We start from the raw sequence: 11,942 nt of genomic DNA, 5'->3' as shown, positions 1-11,942 counted from the left end.
AAATTAAAGCTGCATATTGCTTTGGGATAATGTTGATGAAAATAGGAAGTCAGCCACAGCTTTGCAGATTCTCCTCACTGAGAGGAAAGCAGATGTTGGACCTACTAATTGGTTACAAAATTATATCTCTTGCTCATTTTCAAGAAGGACATTCTGATGAGAATTTGGACAAATTCTCTTGGTTCATTAAAGCAAACTCAGCTATTGCATCCATATCCTTCTTGTGGCCATCTTGACTGATTGGCCATTATAAGAACATAAAATGTTGATGTGATCTCTTTTTATATTTGATCCCTTCTGGCTGGAAGAGTCCTGTACTTTAACTGCCAGTTGTCCTGGGAATTGCAGTGTACTTTCTGTAGGCACATCCATTATTTTGAGGTTCATTTCTTGGAGAAAAACAAACATAGAGAATACAAATCTAACTCAAGGGCCAGAGCATCTCCTAGTGGTGATAAAGCAACTATCTTCTTCACTTGCCATCCTGAAGACCTAGTTTGTTCATTTATTTCATTCAATTCATATGCCTCTGCAATCATAAACTCTGGCTGGCCCAAAACTATAAACATAAAAGAATAAAAATTCTAAAAGACAAGCCAATTCCAAAAAAAAGCATAAAATCTAAAGCACAACCATCAAACAATGTGCATAACATCTACAACCTAGCTACTTTTGTTGCTTGTAATCCTTACAATTCATATTGATATTGTTTCCTGATTTCTTGTTTGTACCCTCTGACTATCATTAAGTGTACCTTATGATTCTTGATGAACGTATCTTTTCTTTTATGTACACTGAGAGCATATGCACCAAGACAAATTCCTTGTGTGTCCAATCACACTTAGCCAAAAAAGAATTCTATCTATCTATCCATCTACTTCTTGAAATGGACCTTCCATTTCAATGTGGTAACTCTGAACTTGGAACCAGATCTTATGTTCCTGTGCATGGGATAGCAATAGCACTTAGATTTATATACCGCTTCACAGTGATTTACAGCCCCTTCTAAGCAGTTTACAGAGTCAGCATATTGCCCCCAACAATTTGGGTCCTCATTTTACTGATCTTGGAAGGTTGGAAGGCTGAGTCAACCTTCAGCCTGGTGAGATTCAAACTGCTAAATTTCTGGCAGCTGGGATGTTACTCAAGTAATTTTTTTTTTAATTTGATTTATATGCCTCCCTTCTCCGGAGACTCATGGCGGCTTACAATGCGTTAAGCAATAGCCTTCATACTTTTGTATATTTATACAAAGTCAGCTTATTGCCCCCATAATCTTGGTTCTCATTTTACCTACCTTAGAAAGGATGGAAGGCTGAATCAACCTTGAGCCTGGTGAGATTTGAAGTTGCAGTAATTGCAGGCAGCAGATGTAAGTGGATGTTAATTAGTCTGCTGTGCCACCAGAATAATATCTGGGATGTTACTCAAGTGATATTTCTATTAGCATTAAGGAAAAGAAACGAATCTCACTGATGCAGCTTCTCTTCCTCTAGAAAATCAGGGCATTTTAAAGGAATGAGCAAGGAGAAGCAAAAATAAAAAATAAATTTTAAAAAAATGGTCTTCTTCTTTGGTTGGAGTGCGCCTCCAATACAAAGTAAATTCTTCTGCAGGTAAAAGGGATCACAGAATTAATTCATAGATTCAAATATATTGAGTTGAGCAAAACAATGAACTCAGCTTTTAAAGGATAATTCAATGCACATAAAGATATTTCAAAACTGAGAAGGGGTAAGTAGCAGTGGTGGGTTTCAAATTTTTTTACTACCAGTTCTGTGGGTGTAGCTTAGTGGGTGTGGCATGGCTTGGTGGGTGTGGCTTGGTGGGCATGGCAGGGGAAGGATACTCCATTCCCTCCCCAATCCAGGGGAAGGTTACTGCAAAATCCCCATTTCCTCCTGATCAGCTGGGACTTAGGAGGCAGAGAATAGATGGGGGCGGAGCCAGTCAGCATTTTTACTACTGGTTCTCTGAACTACTCAAAATTTCTGCTAGTTCTCCAGAACTAGTCAGAACCTGCTAAAACCCACCTCTGGTAAGTAGCTCCTTTTTGTCTTGAGCCCATTTTGTCTGAATGAATGATGTTTTCTCTTTTGATCCAGGCCCAAGTAGAACATGGATATCAGCCTCTTCACCCAAGTAGGACTGGGGACTGAGACACACAAACCTCTCAATTAAGGTGCTTATCAGACAAAGATACTGGACTATAATTCCCATGTGTTCCTATTGGGAAAGGCATCTCACATTTGTTTTTGCAGAAGACAACAAAGATTTGTTAACTCCAAGATTGTCCTTGTTTATGTGTTATATAAGGAAATGACTGGCTAAACATTTTAATAATCTTGGGGTTTAGTGAGCTTTGTAAGTTTTGAACTGCAGACATTTTTCTTTTTAATAATTTAGGCTTTAAGATATTACTTTACATGTTTTTCCTTTTTTAATCTCAGTGGTTTCTCTTGCTGCAAAATAAGTAAGGATAAATAAGAGGGATAAAATGGAATTAAAATGTAAGAGACTTTAAAAAGTTGCCCGCACAAGTTTGGAAAGAAATGGAAATCACCTTCATTGGGAAAAAGAGGCAGCACAAAATTTCAGCTTATTTCTCTTGCATTTTAATGAGTTAAAAATAAAATGATAAAACACTTTGTGGAGAAAGTCAGCCTAGACCAGATCTTCCCTGTACATATATATGGTAAACATGACATGGTGATACCTCCAGTTCTCCCTACCCAAAAGGTAGACTTCATGAAGAAACTGATAGGAATGTGGTTGAAACCATCCATGTAGATAAAGTTAACAGGCTTTATTGTAACAAGGCCATGTATCAACCAGAAATGGGGGAGATAGGCAAAATCAAGTACAACTCACCTGAAAACCTTAATGACCAAAAACACTATTTAAATAAACCAGTAGACAGGCTGTTGCCTGTATATAGCTCATCACTAAGAGCTGTGAGCTGAAACTTCCTATCTGAGTCAGGGAAGACAACAATATTCACTGCACTGAACAAATGACTTGTGAAACTGGACTGCAAGCCCAAATGCAATGCTTAGCAACCATACAGACGGTTCAGGCTAACTTCCCCTTGCAAGGTCACTGCAAGGATGTAAGGATAAAACAAGGCTTCATTTGTATTGTCCTGGGCTTCTTTGGGGAAAGGTACAACACAAATGTGACAAATAAAACCCAAAGACATAAATGAAAAATCAAAGGAAGGACAGAACTTTTTTTTTTTCCGGTGAAAAGATCATTAGTATTAAGGTACGCTGCAACAACGTATTATTAAATCACACCGATTCTAGCTGACTATGATGACTCCTCAAAATTATATCAATCTTCTTTCTTTTTATATCCAGAAGAGGTAATAATTTATAAAGTCAAGGATTTGTACAGGACTTTTTGTACAGCAGGAACCAAGAGATTTATTAGACTTCAGATCTGCCTCCTTCCTATCCTGAAGAATTCAAGCAGGTAACGTTAAAATAGATTGTAACAAGCAAATGAAAGATGGGGAAAGCATTTCCCCCCCCTGCAAAATATGCCTGGCTTAGGGATAACGATGCTTGTGTTGGGCACAAAGTGATTCTACCCAAAGGGAATCCCTGTTATGCCATTAGGCACAGGTATCTGCTGTTCTGAAACTGTTAAGAACCACAGTGTGAGACATCACGCTTTGGTGACGTGGTACATCCTGTCTGTCTCATATACTGTAATCATTGAGAAGAGCCACACCTTTGTTTGAAATTAATCTTTTTTTTTTTTTAGCAATTTCTTAGGGGATGGCATTTCCCCCCCAACTTGAAAGTTGAGATAATCAATTATATAGAATAGGAGGTGGGGTGATGGCTCAGGGGTTAAGATGCTGGGCTTGTTGGTTGAAAAGCCAACAGTCCATGTTTGAGACCCGCATGTCACGTGATGGGGTGAATGCCTGTCCTTGCCCTAACTCCTGCCAACCTAGCAGTTTGAAATCATGCAAATGCAAGTAGATAAATAGGTACCACTTCGTTGGGAAGGCAACAGCGCTCTGTGACTTCATGCTGGCCACGTGACTGTGGAAACATTTTTGGACAGCGCTAGCTCAACAGTCCTTGAAATGAAGATGAGCACCTCCCCCTATAGTCGGCAACGACTAGCAGAATAAAATCCATAGGGATTCCTTTTTTATATGGAATAAGGCAATAAAAGCGGAGTATGGTTGGCATAAAAACTCTTGTTAACCCTTTTTAAATCAGTGTCAATTACTTTGCATCTATTTCCACGCTCAGGAATGTATTCTTTGAGTCACTGCCCCTATATAGGATCAGTCTCAAATGCTCATAAGCTTCTTAAAAAAACTTATAAAAAAGGTACAAAATACAGATACTTCACTTTTCTTGTTCACCTGCCAAGGAGTTCAAAATCTAAGAAAAAAAAAGTTCCTTTACAACTCCTGTATTTCTGGATGAAAAAGAACTATTTTTCTTAAGTAAATAAAAAGAATCTAGCTTCCCACTTGCTCCTTATGCTTAAGAAATGGGTTTGTGTGCATAAGCATGTGAAAGAGTGCTGAGACGAATATAATTTTTAGTATCAATCCTATATTTAAATCTGCAGTTATTGAAAGATATACACATATACACACACAGAGTTGGGGGGAGAAAAATCAAAAGGCTCTTTTTTCCAGAAAGTTGTAGATACGATTAATGGTGGCCATTAAGATCATAGCATTTCAGTCTTGTGGAAGCCAAGAAGCAGGGACATAAAAGAAACAAAAAGATACTTGCATTGCAAGTAAAATAGATGCATCACGTTATCTGGAAAATTATCAGCAGTGTTTTCTATAGGGGGAAAAAAATGGAAATCCCTCTGCAAACCCTCAAGATTGATGGTCATTTTTACAAGAAAGTGCAGCGACTCTCTAGTAGCATCATCTGAAAGATTGTCCTGTATCTTGAAAGGGGTTCATAAATTATCTCGTTGGAACACCAAGCAATGGCAAAATGTAGATTAGTAATAACGCATTGCAGCTGTTTCATAATTTACTTTCATTCTTGGCTAATGTTGGTAATGGGCAATCACAATCAGACATCTTCACTCCATATCTATTAAAATATAGTTATGTTACCCATATCATCCCTCTCTGTTCATATCACCTGAACAAGCCATAACTGCAAATCACATTTGAGTTAACTTCTTTGGACAGGCATAGTTCCACTAAATTTTGATTTGTCGCATTATGATAATAATTAACTGACACTAGACGTTTTCCAATCTCCTGTTTGTAATCACATTGGAGGAAGAAAGGGGGGGGGGAATGTGCTCTTTAAACATGAACAGGAGACTTAGCACTTAAGACTTATGTACTGCTTCGTAGCCCTTTACTGCACCGTTTACAGAGTCAATCTATTGCCCCCAACAATCTGGCTCCTCATTTTACTGACCTCAGAAGGATCGAAGGCTGAATTAACCTGGAGCTGCTCAGGATCGAATTCCTGGCAGTTGGCAGAATTAGTTTGCAATACTGCATTCTAACTACTGCACCACCAGGCCTCAAGTTAACGTCAAACTAGGATTTAGTATTAGATTTGAATGTAGCTTTTTTTTAAAACAACCTTTGTTAAAGAGGGATTCCATTATCCAATCTGACAAAACGTATAGAGGTATTGCCATTGTTTTAAACTTCATTTAGTGTTTTAAAGAGCAAAGTCAAAGCAAAACAATATAATTCTTGAAGGGTTTTGAGTGATATCTTAACACTCAAAAAGTGTGAGAACTGTATTTACATAAATTATTATCTATTTAAAAAAGAATCTTCTTTTTCCACATATGGAACAAATAGATGATGATGAAGAAGGTGATGACGATGAGAATGAGAATGATGATGATAATGACAATAGTAATAAACTTGTGCTGGTTTTCTTTTGCTTGTATTTTTCACACTGCAGTTTTTCCTTTGCATTGATTTATTTGCTGTGTATAAATAACTATATATATTTATATATATTTAATTCTGCAGTGCTAAAAGCTTTTATGTTAATTACACAAAGAGATTTGCCATATTCAAAATATACACATTACATAGAATATCTTTACAGTTTGTTCTCCTTGTTCTTTTTTTTTTTTTTTTTTGGTAGCCCAGGGAGGTGTATTATTTGCTACATGCTCCAGTTTTCAACTGTAGTTTTCGTCTGTGTGTCCGTACGTGTTGGTGTCATGTCTATATGGGTTATGTTTGCACTTAAAATACAATAGCACTATAACTCTAAAACAAAGTGAAAAATGATAATTAAATGTTCATATAGAGTAAAAAATATAGAGCATTTTCAACTCCAGCTCTGATGTGGCATGAAAGTTGAACCTGTAATTTTTTTTTCAGACCCTTTCTTTGTGTTAAAAAAGGAAAATAGATCAGGTAAGATTCACCCTCCCCAAATTAAAAAAAAACAACACCCATCCCAATGCTTTATAAGATCGTTATCTGAATATATATTTCGTAAAGTGGAGGAATGAACATTGTGGAGTCTTACAGAAGAATTCAGCAAATGGGTACTTTAGGAACTGCTGATGTTTCTGATTTGACTGAATGATTGATGCTGTTGGCTTTATTTTAATATCTGTCTTGACTTTTTATGATGATAATTTTGCCCTTCTTGAAGCCCGGTCATCCTTTAACCTGGGCAGTTCTGGAAAATTGATAGTGAGCGGCCACTCCTGGTTAGACAACACTCTTAGGACTGGTGTTCAATGAGGTATCAGAGGAGGAGAAGGCCTCCCTTCTGGCTTGAAATCTCTCCAGGAATTAGAACCCCTTGATGTAGCAATAGGCCTCCAGGGTAGCAAATAAAATGTACAACAGCCACAGACTCACAAAAAGCAAAGTTGTGGCAAGTCTGCACCCTTTAGGACCTCCTAGTTCTCCTCCAAAATGAGGCCGTCTTCGGTACAATAGCACGCTGATACAGACAAAAGCAAAAATGGTGAACAGTGTCACAGAAAAGGCAAGAGTGCCAGCTGACACGTGGAACTCCTCTCCTTGAGAAGCCCAGTAGATGGCAGCTACTGACCATGCCAGTCCAATGCCCAAGAAGACGTTGACTGCGTTGCTGCCTGTGACGTTGCCAATGGAAGCGTCTGCATGAATGTCTTGAACAGCGGCTGCTTTGCTAGCAAAAGTATCTGGAAGGGAAAAGAAACCAATGCATAAGTTCAAGTTCAAGCAGTCCTCCCAATAGAAAGAAGACAAACATGGTCCCGTTGTGAAGAAGATGGGGATACATTTTAGGACAGAAAAAGGAAGGGGAAACAGCATTAAGATGTGTGCTCGGATGACAACTCACGTGAAAGAGATGTGCTGAAGAGTACTTAATCTAATCAATCCCATCAGTGATATCTCATTAAGAGAACAAGGTCTTAAGTTAATCTTTCCCAACCTGGTTGGTGGGATGTGTATACTGGCCCCATCTCCAAGAAATCCAAAGCAGGGCTGGACTTTTGCACTCATACCCACTTGTCCCTATTCAGCTGGGGATCATCTTCTGTTCCATTCACGGAAAAATAACCATAAATGTCCCTCTTAGACCTCCAATGTGAAATTTGAGGAGATTAGTAAGTGGAATTAGCAATAACATGCATATCTTTCCTCCACCCACTTTCAAGGCCTCTGGTGTTTCTTTATTTGTTCCATTTATTAAGATCAGGGTTTCTCAACTTTGCATCTTGAAGATGGGTGCACTTCAGTTGCTAGAAATCCCCAGCCAACCATGCATTTACACATCTTCAAGTTGCCACGGTTGAGAAACACTGGTTTAGATGAATGCCTGAAAAGGCTCCAGTCATGATAACCTCCTCCTTTTATGTGTTGTACTCCAAAGGAGAACCATACATGCAAATGTTTCCTTCTCACATTTCCATTTACACCCAGAGAGACTTGATAGATAAACTGAGGTTGGACAGTAGAAGTGTTTGCGGAGGGATGAGCATGTGGCTTCCAACTTTCTCTGGTAGAGATATTGGTAAAAAAAAAACACCATCAACTTGTACTCTAAAATTAACAATCGTCTATATTACATCTATGTTTTTTCTTCTTTTTTGCACTTCTTTTTGCTGGTTTGCTTAGTTTTTATTCACGGTTTGAAATTTAATCAAATCGTATTTTTGAAAGAAGCAGATGTTTCTGCAGGAGTGGGCGGTGTCAAAATCAGCAAGATAGCAAGTGGGACCACAGATGATGCTGAGGAACAGCATTTGGCAGCATGTGCAACCCTATTTATATTCAGTGGATCAAAGGAAAAAAGTACTACATTGATTCTGGATTGTGTCTCATGGCTTTTGGCTGCCTTGACTATTGAAATTATACGTAGCATTTAGTCTTAGTAGCAACAGGGCTTGTTAAATGATAGCTGTGTTTATATGCTACCATTTAGCATAAAATACCTTAAAGTGTTTTCTTAGCGTAAGAATGAAAACAATTGGAAACCTGTTTGGTGGAAGTGACTTATTTGTAACCTAATTTGGTAGTGATATGCACAATCAAGGCTGTTAATTTTGTGCAAAGAAGGAAGATACTGAAATGTTCCCTACTCCATAAACAAGTCCTACCCGAAATATTTTAAAGAATCATTTCTAACAGTTTCTTTGTTAAGAAGTTCAGCTGGAATATTTGTAGCAGACTTCTTGAGATAAAGTATGAGGCACTTTATCATTTGCTGACATTCTTTTTTTTATTTATACATACATATGTTTGGAAGGCGCAATACATCATAAATTCCAAAAAGGCTGGTAGGTGATGCAAAGTATTTCTTCATTATTTTTCCTACTTGACAGCCCTCCCAGGAGTTAAGTAAGGCAAACATAATTTCTTCTTCTTGCTTTTCCTTATAAAAATTCGGTAACTGGCTTTCAGATGCCCCTGCTTATTCTCTTTGAATAAGCCTGGATTATTTTTTTAACATCATTTTTGGAGGACATTTCTAGGAAGCTGCACGTAACCCCATGATAGCTTGCAATCATTGTTAGTGATGGAATAGTTAAGAAGCCATTGTGGCAGGGGTGAAATGCTCCCGGTTCAGACTGGATCGCCCGATCTGGTAACGATGGAGGTGGGTGGTTCGGAGAACCGGTAGCAAAAATCCCTGCCCCCCCCATGCCCAGCTGAGCCACACAATCATCAGAGAGGCTTTTTTTTTTTTTACTTTTAAAAGCATTTTTTCTACAACCTCTTTGACCGAAAAAATGCTTTTAAAAGTAAAAAAAAAAACAAACAACAACCTCTGATGATTGCATGGCTCATCTGGGATCGTCAAAGACTTTTAAAATAAAAAAAGCCTCTGCTGATCAGGCAATTCAGCTGGGATCGTCAGAGCCTTTTGAAAGCATTTTTTTTACAACCTCTTTGCCAAAGAGGTTGTAGAAAAAATGATTTTAAAAGTAAATAAAATAAAATAAAAATGGCCACGCCCACCCAGTCACATTACCCCCCCATCAAGCCATGCCCACAGAACTGGTAGTAACAAATTTTAGATTTCACCACTGCATTGTGGTGCTACCCTCCTATTTCAAAGAGTTCCAGTCTCACCTGGGACTGAAGTGCCAAAGGCCACGAAGACCACGGCAGTCACAGAATCCTTGAGGCCAATTGTGCAGCCAAAGTGGGAGGCCAGATCTCCAATGATGGCAGTGAGCATACCAATGATCAGGATGGACACAATGAAGCAGGCCCAGCCATTGCAATACTCTGTTGGGGGCACGCAGGCAAAGAGCACTTTCCAGAAGACAGTCAGGAAATGCATGACATAATCAAAGCAGGAGGGCAGGCGCTCCTCACCAGACTCATCCTCCTCCTCCTCGCCTGCTGTAGGAAAGACAAAATTGAGAACTTCAGATCAGTGGATGCTATGCAAAACCCCAACGCTCCAACCTTAGAAATAGTGAAGGGATAGCAAGTCATACAATCACCGCTTTATTGGGCTCTTGGAGGCACTGTGGCTTTATTCATTTCTCAGAATACCTCGCTTTCCAATATGCACATCAGATGAACAGGACCAAGATAATACAGTTTTCCAAACTTTTTCACTGTATGCACGTGCTCGAACAGGCTAGTATCAACTACTGATCTGTCCCTTGAAAAGGTTCTCTATGAAAACAACCATTTAGATAAAAGTCTGTAGAGATTCTCAGTCATCCAGGTCATGGTTGTCCCAAAGGTGCTTTTTCAGGAGGCAACTGGACTTTCTTGTTTTTTCCTTGAAGATGTTTCACTTCTCATCCAAGAAGCTTCTTCAGCTCTGACTGAATGGTGTGGAATGGAAGGATTTGTATTCCTTGCTTCCATTCCCCACCATGTTTTTTCAAAGAAAAAAACAAGGAAGTCCAGTTGCCTCCTGAAAAAGCACATTTGGGACAACTATTTAGGTAGTTAATCATGTTTCGCAGAAGAATAACTTTCTTGCCTGCCCTGTATGGTCCACAGCCATTTTTGTATTTAGAACCATCATCTGATCAAAAAGGGAACATTCCAGGCTAAGGGATAAATAAAGCCACCTGATAGAGCTGCTTTTCTGAACTTCAGGTTATTGGGTAGCTCCCAAGAAGCTTCAGCATGTGTTCTAGTAAGTTACTTCAGAATGTCCAGCACAGTCATACACAACTAGCTGCCCTCTAGAGATATGGAGGGCTGGACTTGTCATCTTAATATACATGGAGGCTACCAGATTAGGAAACCTCCATCTAGTGCCATGCTGCTGTTTGATCCAGAAATTTGTCCTGATTTTGTCTTCTCATTTCCAATCTTCCTATGAACATTGCTTACTGGCTGTTTCCTCTGAGTCTCTACTTCTTGATCCTGTCACCTATCTTCTTCCTGAAACTGCTCTGTTTTCTTGATCACACAGCTCCACCTTCTCCTGCAGACATGAAGCCTTTAGAGGCTCTTTGATAGTAACCAATTTTCTTGCCTGCAGCATTCTATGTCAGGGGTCTCCAACCTTGGCAACTTTAAGACTTGTGGACTTCAACTCTCAGAATTCCTCAGACAGCTTTTCTGGCTGAGGAATTCTGGGAGTTGAAGTCCACAAGTCTTAAAGTTGCCAAGGTTGGAGACCCCCTGTTCTATGTTGTTCTTCTTACCTCCCAAAAGGTACACAAGGAATTTATCATTGTATACCTCTATGCTTCCTGAAAGGCTACCTATTTAATTATAGATGATCTCTATATATTCCAAAATAGTGGTGCAGCATAAAGACATCAGTATACTGAGGAAAAGTAAAAAAAAAAAAATCAATCTCCTCAAAGGTGACCATGGAAAAAGTCCATGGAAAAAGACCTTCTCCCTGTCGTGAGAGGACAGTGGAGTCCAGCTCTACAAACGGACATTTTGTGATCTTTGCTCAGTTATCCCTTTGGACTATGATAGACCCCCGGACTGGCCTCTCTTTCCCATCTTGGTTCGGTTGATGCTCCAAAAAGCCGACCTTCTCGCGCTGCGAGACTCCCCCCTCTCGCAGGCCTGGCCCTCCACATTATCGAGGGCCTATCTTGATGACGGGCTTTGGAACCCCGAGAGATGGCATGTAGCGAAGAGGGGGTTGAGGGGTTTTTTAGTTAAATTTTTAAAGAAAATTTTAAGGGGACCTGGGAGGGAGGGGGTTGTAAAATGGACCTGGGGGGGCCCAGATAGCGACTGAGCGGGATGATAGGTCGATTAGTTGCAGCAGGAGGGTCGTGAAAGGAAACTTAACCGGGGAGCAAGGGGATGACAGGAAGAGCTGCGAAATTGAAATAATGAGTGGGAGGGGCAGGTATGACAGACGCAGGGGGTCATATCAAGTGTCGGGGGTGCGCATACGCTATCTACGAGCGATTGCGCACTCCGGCCCCCAATGCGTGACTCGTGTCCTGGGTTGTGTGGAGTCTCAGGCCCAGGGTCCGCGGCTGATGTTGTGTAATGCCAGGTCGGTGGT

General features: G+C 39.8%; 1 protein-coding gene across 3 annotated transcripts in view; it reads right to left on the bottom strand.

Annotated features, from left to right (window-relative positions):
• Nucleotides 1–2,599: 2,599 nt before the first annotated feature.
• SLC8A3 (solute carrier family 8 member A3) overlaps nt 2,600–11,942 on the bottom strand; it is a 238,123-nt gene continuing 228,780 nt past the window's right edge. For all 3 annotated transcript variants that reach the window (XM_087876190.1, XM_034417662.3, XM_034417663.3), the window contains 2 exons: nt 9,560–9,835; nt 2,600–7,161 (listed from right to left, as the gene is read on the bottom strand). In XM_087876190.1, the coding sequence (XP_087732316.1) occupies nt 6,785–7,161; nt 9,560–9,835 (653 nt within the window). In that variant the 3' untranslated portion in view covers nt 2,600–6,784. The remainder of the gene's footprint in view (nt 7,162–9,559; nt 9,836–11,942) is intronic.

Source organism: Pantherophis guttatus, chromosome 1 (assembly GCF_059756535.1).
Source record: "Pantherophis guttatus breed Tessera chromosome 1, ASM5975653v1, whole genome shotgun sequence".
Lineage (NCBI taxonomy): Eukaryota > Metazoa > Chordata > Lepidosauria > Squamata > Colubridae > Pantherophis > Pantherophis guttatus.
Note: the sequence above shows the minus strand (reverse complement) of the source record. Positions and strands in the feature narration are given on the sequence as shown.